The 21638-nt window shown below is 44.6% G+C and overlaps 1 protein-coding gene across 2 annotated transcripts in view; it reads left to right on the top strand.

The window, feature by feature from the left end:
- Nucleotides 1-21638, top strand: part of FBXW8 (F-box and WD repeat domain containing 8) — a 79519-nt gene that overhangs the window by 35141 nt on the left and 22740 nt on the right. For both annotated transcript variants that reach the window (XM_087828475.1, XM_016201623.2), the window contains exons 5-7: nt 2306-2463; nt 12153-12349; nt 14756-14962. In XM_087828475.1, coding sequence (XP_087684601.1) covers nt 2306-2463; nt 12153-12349; nt 14756-14962 — 562 coding nt within the window. The remainder of the gene's footprint in view (nt 1-2305; nt 2464-12152; nt 12350-14755; nt 14963-21638) is intronic.

The raw sequence follows: 21638 nt of genomic DNA, 5'->3' as shown, positions 1-21638 counted from the left end.
GGTGTTAAGGCCTAAGTATTTACAGAGGGCTTCCTGGGTGTCCAGTGCAAAAATAAGGAACTCAGCAAGGCCGGTTTGGCGGTGAGCTGAAACTTCTGGAGGAAAGCGTGCATCTAATTGTCAACGTGTGGTGTTGCAGCGTGAGCGGGACAACTTCATGGAAGAAGAGGCTCTGCGGGAGCCTGTTCGATAGTAATGGAGGGCTGTTCTCTGTGGCATCTCTCCCCCCTCTCTCCTCTTCCTCAGGTAGTGAGAGAGCAACACGTTGCGTTTCACAGGTTACTGTCATGTTATGTGGCCGTTGTCCAAGTTTTGTTTGGTGGTTGTTGCTTTACCTGGGAAGTCATCGTGTAAAAGGGACTGGGGGTGGGGTGGAGCACAGCCCCTCTGTACCCCTCTGCTCCCCACTGTGGCGCCTTGGGTGCCGCATAGGACCACATGAAGACCACTGGTATGGTCCCATATACAGGCATAGAAACCAGAATGTCCGAGGCTGGTGGAGAGGAAGGACCTTTTCCTGGTCTGTGCGTGTCTCTCCGATCCCCTGAACTCCCTTTGTTTGTCTTTCACTCCCCTTCTCTGGGTTTCTGACAGATGCTGCCATCCTTCTCACGATTCTTTTCTGAATTGGCTAGTTCCTTTCACTTAGAATTTAACCTTAAGCATCTTCTCTCACACAGTCTAGAATTCCAAACACACTAACTCTGTTCAGTCTCTAGCGAAGCAAGTAGCCTTACTCCAAGGGTCTCCTGGATCATTTTTAGGGAGTCTGGGTGAGCCCAGAAGTTTTGGTGCAGTGGGTGGTGTGTTCTTGTCAGGGTTCCCCGTTAAGATGGATGATCTGGAACACCACCTGGAGGGTCTGGGAGCCAGCAGCCGGGCTATGGCCGCAGTGATATCAACATCTGCCTTCACATGAGTGTCACCAGGTACTCGTGGGGAAGGCGTTTCTGTTTACTGCAGATCGGTGGTCAAACAGATCCATCAGTCCAGTTTTAGAAAGCACATGTCTTTTATTTGGCCCCTTACATGCACACTATCCAGATGCTGTCTGCAGGGAGAGAACCAACCTCTCCAACCTCAAGAATTTGTGACAGAGGGACCTTTGAATTACACTGTAGATATATCTGCTGTCAATTAATAATTGGAGAGAAAGGCTACGTACTACATTTAGTAAATGAAGCACTCCTGAACCAGAGTATCTTTAGTTTCTTCATTAAGAAATCTCACATGAGATATTGATCTGTAACTACTTCATAATGAATCATGCCGTAGATTGCAGTAATTGAATAAATCTCAGAGGTTATCTTGTTCCACTCTACACTTTTAACATGGGGTCAGAGAAACCCTGAAAGAACAGTGGCTTGGAGGACTGCAAGCCCCCTTACATTGTCTGCCTGTCTTTTGTGTTTGTGTGGGTATATCATGAGACTCTTAAAGCGTTTCTAACATGCCTCCCACAGTCGCTGCACATGTTGAATTGAAGCCTCTGTAGCAGATGTAAGGAACTTGGCGTAAATGCCCAGTGGCAGGCAGCACATACCACCTCGTCATCTGGCCAGTCCATTCCTAGCGGCCTCGTGTCTGAGCAGCTTCTGGCCCTGCATCGGCTTTGATGGAGAGTGTCATTTGTTGGAGTGGCAGTAGTAATAGCAGAGTGAGGGTTCCTATTTTCTAAGTGGGCAAAACTGGGAGTGTCATGCCTTTCGGCAGGAGCTTTTCAGGAGAAGGCAGCATTGTCTGGCTGCTAAAGGCAAGATTTAATTGTTTCAGCAAATCAATTAGTCTTCAGGGACTTTAATCAGTCAAATCTGATGCATGGATGAGGTATTAGAAAGCGTGTGTCTGTAAGACCATTAGTCCTTAGTTTCTCTCTCTCCGCCTGTCTTTCTCGTGTGTGTGTGTGTGTGTGTGTGTGTGTGTGTGTGTGTGTGTGTGTGTGTGTAGATACTGTGGCTTCTACAAATTGCTGCTAGTGATCTTTTTATTGGGAGAACTTAAGGTAGCAGATGGGTTATAATAGTGTAAAAGGTAAAATAAGAAGCTGTTGATACCCACTTTTTTATACTATAGTGTTCTCTTGAAATGGTCACCGTTGTGCTATGAGAACATGACAGGTATCCTTGGCCTTTCTGTTGCCCAGCTGACATTTCCTCCTGTTGGAGTTCCTCATCTCAACAGTGTTGTAGGAGTGACTGTGCCGATTCACCTTCCTCCTCGCTTGTTTTAATGCTCTCCCCATTTTCTCCACTGTGGCCCTGCTCTTCAGTCTCCACTCGGAACCAACCAGGTCCTTCTTTTCCAGATACACATCAGGGGACGTGAGGGTGTGGGACACTCGCACCTGGGACCACATAGCCCCCTTCCTGGACTCGGAGGACTCGGAGGACGAGCCTGGAGCGCAGCCGTGCATCTCCTTTGTGAGGATAAACAGCTCGCTGGCGGTAGCCGCATGCGAGGACGGTAAGTAACCGCAGCCCTCCTCCCTGTTCAGGAAAAAACGCTTTACAAAAATTACGCAGCTGTGGCCGGCTGCCCCCTGTAATCCCTCCATACATACATGTGGGCACACACACTTCACACACACATACTTACTCTTGCCTTCGTGTGATGAAGTTGGCCAGTAACCCTCAATGCATTAGTGGGCATTGGAGCACAGCACCCATTAAAATGTGTTTAATTCCTACTGGGACTGTCAGGCTGGGTGTGAGTGCCAGGCACGAGGCTGGCCAAGCCATCTTAAGCAAATAACTTGTTTGGTGTGAAATATTAAATATATTTGGCCTACTTTTCCTTTAGTCACTGCCCAGTCCAGAGGGAGTTGTGAAAAGGGGTGGACATAGATCGTCTATTGACAAATGTGGAAACAGAAAAATAAAAGTCAGTGCCTACCTTTTTTGGCACTTACATACCATGTGAGATAATTCATGGTAATATGTCATCTCTTTGAGACTGACTTTTGTGTAGGAGCAACTGTGGATTACAGAAGTAGGTGAGCATAGCCTAAAATAGAAACCTTGACAGTTTATAGCTAATAGGAAGAATAGTTGAAATGGCCGTGGATATCCTATACTCCTACCTCATGCTCCTAACTGCCACTAGAGTGTGAAGTTTGAATCTCCAGGAGCTGTGTTTCCCAATTGCCTGAAAGCTGGACCACAAAATAGTTCAGAATGTTAGTGTCCAGGCCTTGGCCCCATTGCAGGTCTTCGTCAGGTTGACATTACTAGCTGGCTCAGATGGACAAAACCATGGTAAAGCAGGTAATGGGGAATTTCATATCCATGTGCCATTAAAAAAATAAAAATGAGGGCTGAAGTCTTGAAAATATTTTCATTTTATTATTTTAACAGCATGAACACTATGCTTTTGGCTTGACATTAGTCGACACCTTTGATGTACTTTTTTTCAGCCTCTAGAAATTCAGCTAAGCTGGGGTTTTTTTGGGTGTGTAATGTTTTTTGTTTGTTTATTGAGATCCTGGATAGAGAACATTCGAGCAGCTTGAGTGTGTTTGCTGCTTTCCAAATGATCAATGAGGTTTTTTGAAACAGCGATACAAAGGTTGTAGTATTTTGAAGTTAAGAATCATACAGTTTTGGAATTATCCAGTAGTCTCCTCTGCCACACACATGTGTGCACACATACACATTTTTCTTCAGGTGGGGAAACAGGTACAGAGCAACTAGCTGAGTGATTTGCTTGAAGACAAGTTTTTAGTCAGTGGCGAATCCAGAACTGTGCTGTGTCTCCAGGGCCCTGCGTGGTTGTGGTGCTGGTTATGTAACAGTGAACACTGAGACACTTAGAGAAACATGCGCCTTGCTCTTGCACCCCCATGTCTCAGATCTTGTGAACTTGAAAATATAGCTTGAAGTGAAGTACAAGTGTGCTGTAGGTTTATATTATCGGTTAGAGTTGTCTTTGTCACACTCATCCCCATTGTGCCACAGAAACATTGGGGGACCATGTAGATATGATGGAGAAACTACTTTTTTCTGTAAGTACTTGCACATAATTACATATATATATACACACACACACACACACACAGTCACCCCCCCCACATATATATATATATATATATATATATACACACACACGTACATATTTTAAATATGTTTTTATTGATTTCAGAGAAAGGAAGGGAGAGGGAGAGAGAAACAGCAATGATAAGTCATTGATTGGCTGCCTCCTGCATGCCCCTTACTGGGGATTGAGCCCGAAATCCAGGCAAGTGCCCTGACCAGGAATCGAACCTTGATCTCCTGGATTATAGGTCGATGCTCAACCGCTGGGCCACCCTGGCTGGGCACAAGTTTGTACCTTTAGACAAACTTTTTCTCTGGTAACTACCATTTTACTGTTTTTTACAGGTTTGATTTCTTTAGATTCACATATAAGTGATTATACAGTACTTGTCTTTCTGTTCCTGACTTATCTCACTTAGTATAATATGCTCAAGGTTCATCTATATCGCTGCAAGTGGCAGGAACATTATGAGATATGAATTCGAGTATGCCCTTTTTCTAGCGTCTCTTTTTAGAAAACACATCTCTGTCTACCTCACTGGTTTGAGGTGCTGCCTTTACGAGTTTTTAGATACGAATTTTTCTAGTATTTCGGCCTGTTTCTGGATGTTAAGTTCTGGTCCAGTGGTCTGTCCAGCTGTTTGCATTTGCATCATTGCGTTTGTCAGCTGTGTCCTTCTGGTCTCCGTGTCCTTCTCTGGGGGCTATTCCCACTCTAGGTAAAGGCTACAGTACTTACTTGCCTGCATCATTACACTGATATCTTTGACTTGTCTCAAATTCCTTTCAGTATTAGGATTGTTTCTTTGATAACAGCTCTGTGTTTTCTTGTCTCTCTGTCACTCTGAGCTTGTTTTACCAGTCTGAACTGGGTTGTTACTATTTCTGAGATAAACAACAACTTCTCACTTTCCCCCCAGACCTCAGGTGGCATTGTCTTTGGTTTCACTTCAGTTTAACAGATTGTCTCTGTGATATTTATACCAACATATTCATGAGTAGCTACTTCTGGGCAGAGACAGATTGAAATAATCAAAGGTACATTTTTACATTGCTCCTTTCCAGGAGCAGCAAACAGGCACTCCTTAGGCACAACGGGTAGAAAGGAAACTTACCTTGTGGGGGACTGCTGAATAAAATTTGTAACTGTGCCCCACAGAAGAGAAGAATTGGATAATAAAATGAGTTAATGAACTTCAGCTCCCTGGTTGTGCCAGAGGGAAGCTCTGTAGTGGTAGTGACCCCTTGGTGATCTACACATATGGGAGGAGTCAGATCCAGAGGGAAGACAGAAACTGTTCTGGGAGAAAGTGAGTCATCCCTTCACCCTTTACAGCCTCCCAGCCCTGCAGGAAACGGTACACCCACCTGGGGTGTTGAGATTTGGCAAGGCGATCCACAGTTGTGATTTTTTGAATTCCAACCCACTGCCCTCATATTTCTTCTGCCTTGTTTCCGATTGTCAGCACTGGCCATACTCCAGTTTGATTTTACCACTAATTGTGTTGCACGTTACCGTACCGAAATGAATCAAATCAGAATGCTTTTCCTGGAGCATTAGATAAAGCAGGCGAAGGTTCTGAGTAATGAGCAGATGCTGCTAATGCAGGGACAGTGGGAGACCTTGCCAGGACTCCATCTGCTCCATGCTTGCCTGCCTTTGGCCTCGATCCACAGCATTAGGGAACGGCAGTGTACTGGAAACCCGCTCCCTGCTCAGAGTTGGTCCCGAAAACTCACTCTTTGGAGAGAAGTGAGCTTACACACTTCTTAGGTGCAAAGAAATTCTTATTCGTCTCCCTATATGGGAAGAGGAGGGCCGTGACCCAGCGCATTTCAGCATGTGGAAACCTAGGTGGGACAGCCAGCAGTCGTCTTTCTTTGGTGCCATCCAGCAAGGCAAAGTGGCTTATCCACTTCTGCAGCGTTCCCAGCGCAATTGTCTGACACACACATGCTCCATTGTCCGACTGTGCTGCCCTGGGCTGGAGTGGCTCTGATTTCTCATTCACTGACATGTTAACAATGGCTGGAAGTGGGCCTCTCCAAGCTTCTTTTTAGCAGTGAGCAGTAGGACCACATTTGAGTTAGGCAGCTGTGGCGACTAATTTTATGTTTAGTAAAAGATCAGTTCTAGAGAGTTTTGCTTATGTTTCTTGTTTGAGTGTCATGCCCTAACCTCTGAATGCAGTATTTAGTCTCCCCTCCCCTGATCACAATTGAAGTTTCATAGGTGGACTGTGAACTCACCCAAGCATTGCTTGGAGATGGCTAGGACAGCTGGCTGTGGATGGTGGAGGGTTTTGTTTTTTTCTTTTCCGGTCATTTTTCTCTTTGAAGTTTTAATAATCAGTTGTTGCCCGAAACCTCTGCCTGCTGTGCTTAGTTTTACTCAGACAGTCAGTGAACAAAACTAAATGGAACGACTTTCTGACAAAAACCAAAAAAAATACCCGGTATTGTCCCTTTAAAAGATAGGATACATTAATAAATTTAAACAATTTCTTAGCAGTAAGAATGCTTATATTTTAAAGCTGTTCAGTGGAATTAAAAATGGAAATGCAGAGTTGTGAGCTGAGGTGGTTCTCTCAGTGTTGAGGAGGTATTTCTTAGGGTCTAGGGTGTTAATGTTTCATAGACAAGCCACAGAGACTGTTTCTGTGATGGAGGAAGTTGCTGAAATTCAATTTGTTTTACACTTGCTTACACAGATACAGTCACGGGTGAGAGTTTTGAGATCTTTAGGAAAATTTTTAAAATCTATGTTTTTTTATGGTAATCTAAAAATAGTAAGAATTTGGATCTTTTGACTCTGTAACTGCGTCATGCTGCGGGGTCTCACTTTGCATTTTGTAGTCACAGGCTGTTGGCACCAAGTGATCACCTCCACACTTTCTAGTGCTGTTTTCCACACTAAGGCTAAGACTGAATGACCACCCAGGCCCTGAGCTGGGCTCTCCTCCCTGGTCTGGTACCGGGAAGGGGTGGTGATGTTGTGGACTTTTTTGGAGCTTAATTCACCTTAACCCATTGATGAGTCAGAAGTAGAATTTGAGTTTTTAACCTTTATCGGACGAAAGGGAACTTTAGTTCCCGGCAAAATATAATTTAAATTGTAAATGTAATTTTTATATTTTTTAACATCAGTAACATATATTAAAAGATAACTTTAATAATAAACAATACATTTTCTTTATAAATGTTTTTACTTTTCATAAATAACTCAAAAAATAGATAACATAGAGGCAAAAAAGTAAATGCCTGCAGAGCTGAATTTAAATGCCGTCTTTTAAAGGTTAATTTAGTTTTGTACATCAGAGTTAAATATTATAAAATCATGCAGATTAAGATTGGAATGACTGAATAATAAAAATATCCCATTATCAATCATAGTACTATTTATAAAGGCGTGTATACAAGTTATAAGAATTGTTCTGGTATCGCATGCGGAAAAACAAATAGTACCAAAGATACATAGTAAAAGGAAGTGCTCCTTCTCCATTAACAGCTGGGCCCCTGAGTCCCCAGATTCTCTTGCTCGTTCATCTAAAATGCAGCTTCCAGCATGCTTCATACTTATTGGTGTTTGTGTGTGTTTGTTGTTGTTTTTTTCTGTAAATGAGAGAGTTCCGCTCTAGAGCTATGTGTAGCTGGAATGTGGAGGATGACACGCAAGGTAGGTGCAGCATCACGACCCTCGTTTGTGCTGATACTAACCACCCACAGCCACCACTCCCACGAAAGGAACTGTTCTTGTCAGACTTGGTGCACCTTTAAGTCCCTGGCATACCCTTCATAGCGACGTTGTATGCACGTAATGAAGAGGTGCGCGGTCAGTGAGGGCTGTGGGTATAGTTAACATTTCTGTTAAAGCGCCTGCCCTCTTGTTGCAGAATTTTTTCTGACTCCTGCCTAATTTCCGATCGGCAAGTATTTATTTACTGGTGGAAATTGGGATTGCCAGCTGTCTTTATAAATAGTCAGCTTCATTCAGTGTCTCTGAACTGCAGTTAATTGATCCTGTCTACTTAACCATATGAAGCTGAGACCAAACCTCAGGTGTTTATTGTGCAAGCTGGAGAGAGCAGGAGCTCCTGGCTAACAGAAGTTCTCATTAAGAAAGTGCTAAAGACCACAAGACAAACTGTAGCTCAGGAAGTGGCCGTCTATGGCTTTCTAAACTGATACCTGTGTTAAATTTTATGGTGCATGAGAAAGATTAAAGGGGAGGGGCAACACCAATTGTGTTTTTTTCCAAAACCAGTTCAGCAGTTATTTACCTTTCAAGCAATTAACATAATTACCATTATGCTAAAAAGTGATTTTGGAAAGTTCTGCCCTGAGCTCTTACGACTCCACCGGGACAGTTTTAGTTGGGACTTATCTTTTTGATGGAAGCCTAATTGCAATTTTGGCTTTGTGCACACAAACAGAAGCAGCTAATTGTTTAGGCAAATAGCAGATTAATTTAAATATGCATCCCTAATAAAACAAAAATGGTATCCATTATGGTCCCCGTTCCCATGATGGGGAATATAAATATTCTGTGCAAGTACCATTAGGCGGAGGTCTTAAGGATCGTCGGCATTATTTCACAGTGGTAGCACTTGCCTGATATCGAGTAATCTTTACAAAAGCTAGCATAAATCAGTTTAAACTCATTTAGATCCCATTTCCACTATGTGCAGTTTCATTACCACACTCTGGCTGGCCTCCTTTGGGAGGTGGGAGGAGCACGCTTGCAAACTGGCATGGGTGCCCATCCACAGCTGCTGAGCAGGCTTTATGTCTCTTCAGAAGACTGGCCATCGTTACTCATGTCATCCCTAATGACTGTTCCTAGTCTAGGGTGAACCAGGAGTTCCTTCAGCCCCGCTGCCCTTGTCAAGGTGGAGGGTCCTGAGCCCAGAGAGCAGGTGGGACTGCCAAGCCCTACTCCTGTCTGTCGGCCAACGGCCTTCACTCATTGTGTTCTTCCAGATTTTTTGAGAGACCCTTTTCCTTTTGTCTGCACTCTTGTAGTAAATGATCCTAGCACTAGCTTAGGGTGAAACATCTTTCATCTAGCTGTTGAGGTTCTGTTGCAGAGAAAGACAGATATCTGCTCACCTTCCAGTTTTCCCGGTGGGGAGCAAATGGGGGCCCTAAACCTCAGCTCTTGGAGATTCTGCCTGTTTCAGGGAATGATAGCAATCACCCGCCTCTTAAGTCACCAGTAAGGAACTACACAGAACCTCCCTCTGCATTGGCTGAGGTTTCCTTTTGTTTACCTTGGCCTGGCAGGCAGGGTAAATGTGGTAGACACCTTTCAGGGTACCTCCTTGATCTGAGTTCTCCCCAGCCCCTCTAGGGGTGGCATGTTCATAGTACTTGAGTTGGTCTTTTGGCCTCAGCTGGTTGGACAAGGATGGGGATCCTTATGGCCCTGTGGGGGGGTGGGGAGCAGCTGCTTCATGGACTGGGATGAGCTGGTTGGGCCTCAGACTTTCAGTCTCAGTTGTGCGGTTGGAATTGATGACTTCATGGAGTTGGGAACGAGGAAGCTAGTTTGTGGAGGTAGAGAAGATTGAGACAGCTGCAGAGAGAAGCAGAGACAAGATATGTGGTGAGACATACATAACTGCCGTAGTTCCGAATGTTTTCCTAGAGCCGGGCTCCGATCCTTACAATCTCTAGCTGTACTTCCTGCCCGTGGGTTCCGTGAAACAGCCTTTTTCCTTTCCAGTCAGTTTTCTTTTGTACTTAAGCCATTTCAGTGGATTTGTTTCTTACAACCAAATGTTCTCTTGCTAGAGGAAGACAAACGCTCAGCAAACCTTTGCTGACACTCAGCTGCGTTCAGTACTCTGAGTTCACTGCCACAGGGAGGGGAACAGAAAAAGCACACACCTGTGTCGTTCTGTACCTGCCGTATGATGAAACTCAGAACAGTAAAGAGTTTTGCCACAACAAAGGGTTTTGGCTACTAAGCCAACAAAGGAATTAAAACAGAAAAAGGGGGAAAACTCGCAAAGAACAAATGGGACAAATAGAAAACAAACAGAAAAATGGTAGATTAAACCCACTCTTACCAATAATCACATTAAAGATAGTCTAAACACCCCAGTAAATGGCAAGACCAACTATATGCCATTTATAAGAAACTCACTTTAAATGTAAAGACATGGCAAAGTGAAGACAAAACTATATACTGTGCTAACACTAATCCAAAGAGTGCTGGGGTGGCTGTGTCAGTGTCAGACAAAGTAGATTTCAGAGCAAAAGAGTATAACCAGGGACAAAGAAGGGTGGTGTTTCATACAATGAAGGGTCAATTCATCAAGAGGACATAACAGTCCTAGTGTTTATGCACCATAAAGTGGTCCTGGAGGACCGTGCAGATGATAATGGCACCCTTGATGAGTGAGGATCTGACCAGGTTCTGCACTTAAACAGCTGAAACAGAGAAAATTACAAAGATGACAGCACAGCAGGCATTCAGAAGAGAGTTAAATCGACGGAGCCCGAGAATGTGTTTTCCAGAAAGACCCCGCTTAGGATAGCTCTGTGAAACTCAACCTGTGGTGAAGGCTATTTTATTGCATACGATTCTATTGGGAAAACGATGCCAGCAAAACCAATACTTGATTAATAATGAAAAATATGTTTATAGATAAACTCCATGTGTGCTTAGAGTGAGCTGTGGTTGAATAACTTCCACACTTGGCAGAACACGGGATGAGTTTACGTCAGTTACTCAGCGATCTCATAGTTATTTTATGCACTTGTAACTGCAGCTGCTCATCCTGCACTTTTCTAGCTAAATTCCAGCCCAGCCTCATCCCGTACCAAGTGGCTTTGGACAGTTGTTGAACCACTTGGAGCTCCTGTCTCTCCTCTTTTGTAAAATGAAGATAAGGGCGAATGCTCCTCCAAAGACGGAAGTGAGCACCGGATGAGAGTAGACAGATGAAAGTGTCTGAACGTTGGAAAGCTCTACGCAAGAAGCAACTTTTATTTCTCTTTACTGCCGATTGTGATGTCTCCCAACAAATGTCACACGGAAATATTTGGAAGAGGCGCGTCTTGGAATGCTCCCGTCTCCTATTTTATGTGCAGAGCCATTGGCATTTTCTGCTGTATGTCTGTTTCTTCCAAGTCGGGAGGGAAAGAATTTGCCAAAATATTTGCTGGGGAATGTGTTGTGGAGCCTTTTGCGATCTGCTTACCCCCCGAGTTTATCATAATTCCTGCACTTGAGATACTGAGCGCTCTGTTTTACATACGAAGCAACGTTTAACTCTAAAGTTCAGCTTCAGTTGGTAATCACCTACTTAAGTCTACTGACAGTTTGAAAGTCTGGCAGAGCAGCCCAAATGTATTATTTTCTTTGGACTGTATTTATTTAGTGCTGAAGGATACTTTATAGTAAGATTGTAAGTTCAGAGCATTTATTGTTTAAAGACAAAGTACAAGGCAAGGAAAAGAAAGATGGGAGATGGATCAGAAGGAGAAGAAATATGAAAAGCTTTATCTGTTTTCGGTAATAGGAAGTTATAGGTAATAGGACTGGATTTATGGATGAGCAGTGGAGGAAATTGGTGTTATTAATAGATTAAATGTGCTTCATAGCACAGCAGGAACTGTAGAATACATAAAAATAAGTGACTGCCCTGTCGCCAGCATTTTACATATTTTATAACTTTTAATCTGCCCAACAGTCCTGTGTGGTAGGTAATGTAACCTTCAGTTTTACAAACGAGGGTCCATAAAGCACCAGAGCCACTGGGGCTAGGAGAAGTGGTGAGGAAGGATGTAAAATACTTTTAGTGGCTGTTTTCCCTCCTTGCTAGTGTCTAGAACAGTGCCTGGCCTAGCACAGGTGCTCGGTGGTTATTTGTGGCGTGACTGAGTGGACAGATAGAACAGTGAGTTAAGGACTCCCTGTGTTAACACTACTCAGCCATTAATATATGTACGCCCACTCTCCTTAGGTCTCTCTCATAAAAACTTTTTTTTTTTTTTTTTTTACCATTTTACCCTTTATCTTTTAATTTTCTCTACAGTAAACTATTGTTATTTCATATTTGTGCATATGAAGCGAATTTAAAATTATTGCCTGCATTGTTTTCCTCTGCGTAGGGTTTCTTAATATCTGGGACCTGAGGATTGGCAAATACCCTGTTCACCGCTTTGAGCACGACGCAAGAATACAGGCAGTGGCCCTCAGCCAGGAAGGCGCCACCGTCGCCACGGCCTCTGCCTTTGACGTCGTCATGTTGCACCCCAACGAGGAGGGCTATTGGCAGGTAGCCGCAGAATTTGAAGTTCAGAAACTGGTGAGCTCTCAGTCTGGTCATTTCATTTTTCATTCTTAGAACCTCTGAACCTAATATAAACAAACAGTAGTGAGGTTGGCAGCTCCCATTCACTCGGGATCCCTGTGAGCCTCACATTGTAAGTCTCAGGACGCCTTGTGAAGTGGGTGCAGCCAGACGATAGAAACTCGGAGCAGGGCCGGGCCCGCCCCAGTCTCAGAGCTGAGAAGCTGTGACTGGGCCCCAGGGCTGACACCAGGGGCAGAGCTTCTCGTCGCCGTGGTCCTCACCCTCTCACGTTCCCAGGGTGTCCCCCCCTGCAGGCTCCGCGATCAGGTTCTGGCCTCATACACGAGTGAAACTGAGTTCAGTGGTGTCATCCCAGTCCTCATGGCAAGAAGGGTTCCCTCCTCAACCTTCTTCACCCGAGTGTTCCTCACCTGGAATAAAGACAGTTTTGAGAGAAAATAGATTAAAGCCAGTGTTATTTGTGCGGCCCTGTCCCAGGATGTCACGCGTGGAGAGCCAGCCTTAAAGAGTTCTTTACGTGGAGCTTGCTTCTGAGTTCAGGTGTACCGGAGCCTCTGCCTTCGAGTGTAGGAGGTGATCTGGTGGTAGAAGGAAGAGCTTAAACCTGTCTGTGCTGAATTTGGATTTAATTTCAATAAGCCTGATTTTGGCACTAGGAGGAGAGTGAACAGAAGAGCCAGTGATGGGTAATAAACTGATGGCCTGGCCTGGAACACACCCCGTTCCTCTCCCTTTTCCTCCTGCAGGAAGTCTTGTTCCATTGAATAACTAAAAAGCCACGTGCTGCTGCTTCACCTCTGTAAGCTTCCTGGCCCTTTAATGATCAACTCTCTGCAGTTAGGGTTTAGTGTTCCCCCAAAACTGCCTGAGGCTGTTTTTCCCATCCTGGGTTTTATTAGAAAAATGTGAAAGCACCGTAATTGTTTGTTTGCACAACTACTATCGTGCTTATATTACCTGGTCGATGACTAAGGAACACTATAGACGGGCAATAATTATATGAACTCGGACAATTGCTTAAGATGTGAGTCCCTCTGCAAAATGTAAATCCTGCCTTGGCAATAAGGTGGAATCCTGGCATAGACTGGAAGCTTTTTAAAGTAGTTTTACAGCTCCCAGCAAATGGCACAGCCACTGGCAACCTGAGCCTCTCCGTCTGTCCAAAACTCAACGTTAAGGTGAAATTAAATGGCTGGACTGAGGATGTCAATTTTAGGAAAATAAGAAATGATTTTTAGAATAGAGAGGAAGCAAGCTGGAGGCATACGTTGTAACACTTTTTATGTACTATTTTGAGGGGTTGCCACAGAATGTATTGTCCGTGGGAAGGCACCCCCCTGGCCTGTACACCGGGCCAGTTTTGTCTTCCCCGGATAGGCTCTCTTAGTCTCAGTGGCAGTGTTCCCATGTTCATAATGTTAGCCTAGAACACCCATCCTTTGTGATAGGCCTTCTGCTTCGGATGTGGGACTGCCACTCACGCTATTGGGCTCGAGGATCAGCAGAGTCACCCAGATATTTACTCTCTGTCTCCAGCTCCTCTGGATAGCCCTGAGGACTCAGGCTTGGAACTCACTAGGCTTATCATCTGGACAATGCTGTCCTTTTCCACTGTGGACTTTCATAACCACCCTGCGGCACTCACCTTCTGTGTTCGCACTCAGCATTTGCTCAGGGAGGTGCAGACCTGTGGAAACTGCACTGGGGCCAGTGTGCCACTTGGGGATCTGGGAAGCAGATTGTCCTGGAAGGGCCCTCCCACACATGCGGTGGCAGCGTTGCTGCTGGGTGCTGCGGTGGTTTAAAAACGCTGTTGAGCATGGCCTCCTGCTCACAATGACATTGAAACCAGGGGAGAGCAGGTAGCTCAGATACTTTTAACCTTTTGGCAACACATTTTTGGCATTTGCACAAATGTTAAAATGTGATTTTTGCTCATTTGGAACTGAGTGAATTTTACTCAGAAAAATATTTTTGAATAGTTATTACGCCTGCATGGATTCAGAATTTCAAAGACCCAATCAAGTTTACAGTGAGAAATGTTATTTCCACCCCACCCCTCAACCCATTTCCCTCTTTGAAAGCAGGCATGGTTAGAAGATTTATGCGTGTATAAGCAAGTGCACCACAGCTGCTTCTGCCCACCTGCATACACGTTAGCACACTGTGAGTCCTGTTATTTTGCTTCCTTGCCTCTCCCTCAAAATTTACCTTAGAGATGATCCTATGTGTATCGGTCCATAAAGAATGTCTTCATGCTCTCTTCTGTGACTGCGTGGTATCCCAGTGCACAGAGGGACTGTAAGTTATTTAATTGGTCCCTTAGTAATGCATGGTTAGCTTTTTCCAGGTTTTAGTGATGACCTGAAGGACTAAACCACTCTTACCCTTTTCCAGGTTGACCACCTTGAAATAGTTCCAGATACCGAAAGGTACCCTGTGGCAGTAGCCACTGCTAGAGATCTGTTCTACGTGCTGAAGGCGGACGACTCTGCCAGAACCCGCCCTGTCGTCTTTGCCCAGCCTGTCACCTGTCTGGATGTCTCGGCCAGCCAGGCTGCTTTTGGGGTGAAGAGTCTGGGATGGGTGCACGAAGGAAGCAAGGTACAGAACAGCCAGATGAGCAGTGAACAAATTAGAATATCAATTTTTATTTTATAGAAGGCAATTTAAAAAAATTAAAGCTCTAAGATGTATTGGGGAAAAACATTCAAGCTCCTGAAAAGGACATGAAGTGAAAAGTAACTGTTTCCTTTCTCCTCCTTTCAGCCCCACTCCACAGATGAAGCTGCTAGTAGTTTTAATGGGTACCCATCTGGAAAAAATCCATACACGTGTAGGTGCATTCATACTCTGAAAAACATACCTTTGCAGAAAAAAGTTTTCAGCAAAATGTATGTTCTCACCAACAGTGCATAAAAGGACCTCTGACACTCTCTGAGAAAAGTTTTTGACATTCTTTGCATGATAATGAAATTTTATCACTACCTCGCATGTTACTATCCTACTGTAGGCCATGTACTTAGTCTGAAGTCTTAAAGCTGATTTGTGGACCTCTCTTTCTCCTCTAGTGGAGTAAGGGGAGAGGGGAAAGTTTTGTTTGGTTTTGGTTTTCCTTCAATTTGCCTGCTCTTGACCCTGGGAAGAAACTTCTGTGGGCTGTTGGCTTCTCTGGTAGCATCCGTCTCCTGAGGGAGGAGGCCCTTCTCCACGTGGCAGAATTGTGACCTGAGAAGAGCCAGGCTCTGGACACACATGGTCCAGTCCCAGCCCTACTACCTGCTACCCCGTGTAGCCTTAAGCAGGTTGCTCGCCCCTCTTTATGCCTCAGTTTCCTCATATGTAAAAGAGAGTTCATAACAGTACCTACTTCACAGACTGTCGGATTAAATGAAAATGTGTGCGTGAAGCTTTAAGCATGATGCCTGGTGTGGGACAGTTCACCACCACTGTGCGCATCCTGTTATTTCTACCAGTCATAGTGCTATACTGGCCTCTGGTTGTGATTTTTACATCTTGTTTCCCCTAACATATAAGTCACCTGTATGGTCAGGCCTCACTTACCTAGGTGTTCACTGGTTTTGCCACCCTAGTAAGTACTCAAAAGTGTTGAAGCATCCTGCATTCCAGTGATGTATTCTCACCCAGGAAGATAGGTGAGGCAGGAGAAAATCCATGAGGCTTACTGCACCCGCACTGTGGGAAGGGACTCCCTCTTGTGCTCGCGGCAGGCTGCCTTGTTGGAGCACATTCAGCATATTAGCAGGAAAGTCTGTGGTGCTGTAACTCCTGTATTTTGTCTTCCTGGGAAGTGGGAGGAGGGGGCAGCAATTGCTTTCCTAAGGCGGTTTCGTTTCTCGGGCTTTGAAAAAACTTTTCCGATCCCTGGTGAGCTCATTTGTTGGGAGAAGGAAGACTGCGTATTTGCTTTCTAATTTTTCACCCATTATGCTTTCAAGTTTGGGTTCTCTCATTTATTTCTCAAGTTCTCTGTGTGGTGAGGGGATAGATATATTTAATACCAGCCTGGTTTAAATTTTTCATATTTTCAATAAATTTTTCATCTGGCAGGTCCTATTTCTCTTTGACTTATCTAAGTAGATTTATTTCTGTGCACTCATATATTTTGATACAATAATAGTGGATATATTTGAGAAACCAGTTAAAGGGACAGTTTCAGCACAAAATCAGACTGGAGCATCCTTTAAACAGCAATGGTACGTAGGCACTTTTGTGGATGCCTCTGAAAATTTCCAACCCAATTAACAGTACTAATTAAAGGAATCTGCTCATTAATACCTTATTTTTATGAAAATTTATTTTAAAAAGTCTATAGTCCCTCAAATAACTCATTACTGGTATTTTTCATTGGTCTTTTAAAATTAAGAGTGGAAGTAAATTTGCCATAAGAAGTTGTTGAGATATCCTTTGAAATCTGACAGTAGCAATTAGTTACCCAATATTTTGTGAGTGTGGCAGCATGCCTTCAGACACTTGTGGGTGGGCGGCTGGTTGTTGTAATAACTTTGTGTCGAGATGTTTCTCCAACATGAATGCTACCCACGCCAACATGAGGGAAGCCAAACTTTTATCTATGAAACTTGCCTTATTTTTGTAGAGGCAGGACTTTCCGTCTGATTGTGTTGAACAGATTTTCTGCTTCCTCAGAAGAACCTGCATTTTTAATCAATGTAACTGTCATATAACATCTCTGTGTGACCTGAGCTATGTCATACTGCTGCTGTCCTATAGTGTAATGTCAGTGTTCCCAGCTAGTTTCCTGCACAGCTCTCAGTGTTGCTTTGCTTATGAATGCCACGGTTTGGCCGTGTCTGTGCTTAGCCTGGCAGCATGTGTCCCAGCACATTTTATTAGGTTGGGGTGAGGCTGTTAGCAGTAGAGTTTGCCTGGAGCTACATCCACGTGGGGGTTTGCGTCTGCGCCTCTGGCCTGGATAACTTGGAATCAGATGAAGGCTTTATGAGAGCAGAGTTTGGTTAATCTTCGTTTGTACCTGGTATAGAACTGGGGTTTAGTTATCGTCCATTATTGATTAGCTGTGATAAAAGCAGACAGCGAAGTCCAGATGTTGATACAGAATACATTTGAGTCGTGAACTGGAATTTCTCTAACCTGTATAAGTACTTGCGAGGTGTTATTTTTGTTTAGTTGGAGAACATCCTTGCCCCACATGATAATCACATTAGCACTTTATAGGCACCTCAGCTGTCTGAGCGCCAGATAATAACGGTTAAACCCACCCATTCGCATGTCCAGCCAGCCAGCCGTGGCGCGTGCCACACAGTCAGGGCACCAGCCGTGCCCCTGGCACTGGAGTGGGAAACAGCCTCGTGCACAGATTTCAACAAACTGGGACTTGTCAAGTAACCGGCTCTATAATAAACAGTTTCCTAAGGAAATGAAACCGAGTAATGTAGCAGAATATATCTATTTAACCTTGAGAAAAGGCTGTGGATGCAGCTGGTTTTATCATTTCCAGATCCCTTAGGAAGGGTCAGAGAGAGCTCGTGCTCTGTACATCGTGGTTTGCTTATGGCATAGAGATTCCCGGACTTTCGAATTTCAGAGGCCAGGCCTGGGGACCACACTTGGAATCACCAGCATTTTCTTTTCCCAAGTAAAGTCATAGAAAAAAATGGCCATTGTCTATTTTCATTCTTTGTTAAAAGATTAGATCTTTAAACTTTTTTTTAAAGAGTACTTTTAAACGAGGTAATGGTTTCACCTGACTGAGAAACCAAAAGATACAAAAAGAAAGGCTGTGTAGTGGCATGGCCCTTTCCCACTCCTTTCAACCTGCCACTCCGTTTCTTTCCCTGGAGCCAAATCAGTACATCCTTCCAGAGATATTTTATGAGTAGGTAAGCAAATTATTCCAGACATGCCTTCAGCCCCGTCTTTTGAAAAAATATAAATGGCAAAATACCATATTGTTGTTCTGCACCTTGCTTTTTCCTGCAACAAAATCTCTTAAAGATCATTTCATCATTTCTTGTGACGTAATAAAGAACTTGTGGTGTTTGGTGGTTTGGTTTTGTTTTTTTGCAACTTTATGGTACTGCACTTGAGGATGGGCTGTGATTAATTCGGCGTGCCGTCTATTGATGCTCGCAGCCTTTTGCTGTTGTCAGCCACACTTGGTCCACATAAATGTATTCGTGGGGTCAGTTCCTCGAAGTAGAGTTGCTGGGCCAAAGGGGTCTGTGCCTTTATGATTTTGATAGCTGTTTCCTCTGTAGATGGTGTCCCTTGGAGAGAGGCAGAGGGCTGTAGCTCCCATTTTCCTGGCAGTTCCTTGAGAGAGAAATCACAACAAAATGAGCCCAGAGGAATGTACAGAGGCCTGTCTGCTCCTACTCTTCATTAAGTTATTTTGTAGCTCTCTGCTTTTAGGATGAATGACTGTTCATTTATAGTCACATGGCTTTACCTGGAACTGGTGCTGTGAGACCAACAGCCCTCTCAGGCCACCGTTAGGTTGGAAAGAGATGTATGTGTTCCTTCTTGGCTTACTTAGTACCATTTGAGGTAGAGTCCACTGTTCTTTTAAGATGGTAAGCCTACCTGCCTCTTTTCCATAAATTGAGGAGGGTTGGACCTTCAGACTTTCTGTCTAGTGTCCACGTTCCTTGAATTTTGGATGAAGTAATGAGGTGGTTGAAACTTCTCCTTTACCTGTGGAGTTGTGTTGAGCTGCTCCACCATTGGAAGCTGCTGAGTAGCTGACGGCTTCTGAAATGGGCTGAGGCATCCAGTACTCTGCATTGCCTCTCTAACGAGATCTCCCCAAGATCCCCAAGGGCCATGTCTATTGCTGGCAGAAATGATTGGGCAGGAAATTGGACCTTTTTCATCACTTCCTGTGCCTTGCTGGGCCAGGGGTATGTGTCGGGCAGGGCTCCTCAAAGGTCTTTCACTTTTAGATGAAGAGGGATACTTAAGTTTTGCTGTTGGGTTTTCAGGTTTCAGTGGCATAAATGACCTTAAAGGTAGCCGTTGCTAAGTGGCAACTGATTGTAAAAGAAAGCAAATGTGACAGCCATCTCTCTGGCCCGTTTCCTCACCACACAAAGGGCTATGACTGAGCTGGCACTGAGGATCAGTGTCAGCTCCGTCATAGCCCTTTGTGCCCAAACATTTGTTTCTGTGTCTCATATTTCCTGAATCTGTCAAAAATACCACCCCCCATGAAAATGTATGTGCCATCTCATATCATTATGAATTCTTCTGCTCCCTGAATTAAACTTTGCTCTCAGAGGTGGAGGGTTAGAGGACAGAACTGCCTCGCTTAAGAGCATTGTGTTGACGCCGAGGCCCATGCCTCATAAAGGGAGAGAGATCCACTTAGGGCTCTCAGCATCATTCTACGTATTTGGACATATTTCCTAATTTAGTTCTGAAGGACTTGGCATTCAGTGGCAGGCTGTACTTAGCAGCACACGGCACGCATCCTAATCAGGAGATGCGAGTGAAGTCATTCCGAAGGCTGCGGTGTGTTTGACAAGGACGTTGGCCTGGCGCTGCTGCCTCAGCTTACATCACGCTGGAAAATAATTGCAAACGTTTCTTAGGATAATCACTCCCTTCATGCGAGTGTGAGAAGCCTGGATTGGTTGCTTGCACTCGTCACGAGGTGAAATACTGTCTGGGAGACAGATTTGGAATCAGACCCGCAGTGCTCGTGGGTTCCGACCACATACTCCCACCCCCACCCCCACCCCAGGATCTGCAGCCCGGCTCCTCTTTTGTTCAAGGTTCCATTCCAGACAAAAACTAAAAACTTAGTCTTTTCCAAGCAGAATGAATAACTTAAAATGGAAAGTTCACAAAGTATACATCTCATTTCCTTTTCACTTTCACCTTAAACATGTTTTATCCTAACTTTCTTCTTGGACAAGTTTAGGGAGATGGTCCTTGGAGACCAGTTTTCTAGGCCGCTGAGTGATGCCGACTACCAGAGGGAGCCGTTTTTGTTGCCTAGGTGACTCATTGTTAATGACTGTTTATTGAACACATGCTGTATGCTAGGTTTCTGATTGGCACTGGAAAGGTGGAGATGAATCAAGCATGACACCTGCCTCAGGGCTTTCAGCCTTGTGTTCTTCCTCCGCAGCAGCTTAGTCGCATAAGGGTGTTTCTCCACGTTGGGATGGACATCAGGTCATAGGGAGACCTTCACAGTGAATCTGCTAAATTCCAAAGTGATGAAAAGTTAAATCGATGAGGATTGAACATTCAAATGAATTTTAATACTAAAACATGTTTTAGTATTAAAATGGTATCAGTAAGTGATATAATTGTGTCATTTCATAGTACATGAAACTCTCCTCACATGCTTGGAGAACCCTGAGGCAGTTCACGGAGCTCCTCCTCCTGGGTTTCTGAGAACAAACAAGAAACCTCGGACCTGAGGACCTTTGAGGACCCGACCACCTCTGATCTCTATACAACCACAGTGGTGATTCTGTGGAGAGCATGTCTTGGAATGCTGCTGCTGCTGCTTGTGGAAGCTGAGAGTGCTTTAGGATCTCCACTATCCTGAACCACTCCTGAAAGGGTTCCCTGTGATGCAGGGAAGAGTATTTTCCACTGTGTTAAGGTAATGGCGTAACTGCTGGGGATTGAGACAGGTAAACCTTTGGCAAGTTACTCGCATGGGAAAGGTATGTCATGTGCTTGTTAGATACTGAGCACTAGTACCTCCCCATCCCCACCAGCTTTGGGGTCAGGTGGACTTCATCAGGAAAGCCTGGGCAAGAGGGCAGTTCAGGCAGAGGCAACAGGCTTGGAGGGGGGACTCCTGGGGGGCCGGGAAGCAGCACCAGGGTGATGCAGGCCGGCTGGAGCACAGGTATATGGCTGGTTTGCCTTTTGAGTTAAGCTTAGAATTTTATTTAGGGCCTAATTTTCCTGATGGCTTTCCCGGTTATTTATGTGGAATTTCCCTCCTGGTTTACCAGTTCACACCCATGGGAGATGGTGAACTTGGAGCTGATCTTTGCTTTTGTTTCATGTTATGGATGGGCGTGGCTGGTTTCTTCCTGCCAGATGGGTCTGGGGCCCAAGAGCAAGTCAGTTTGTTCCAGGGCTTAAGAATCTTTTTCAGTTAATGAAGGTCAAGAGGAGGGCCATTGGAAAACTTGCCTCTGCTCTCCAAGTAGGATAGGGCGCATGCTGTGGATGTTTCCGGACAGTTGAGACTGCTGGTGTTGGTTTGGGGGAGAGCAGGAGAAAGGGGCAGACAGAAAATGGCCTATGT

This window comes from Miniopterus natalensis, chromosome 20, assembly GCF_054644295.1.
Source record: "Miniopterus natalensis isolate mMinNat1 chromosome 20, mMinNat1.hap1, whole genome shotgun sequence".
Classification (NCBI taxonomy): Eukaryota; Metazoa; Chordata; class Mammalia; order Chiroptera; family Miniopteridae; genus Miniopterus; species Miniopterus natalensis.
Note: the sequence above shows the minus strand (reverse complement) of the source record. Positions and strands in the feature narration are given on the sequence as shown.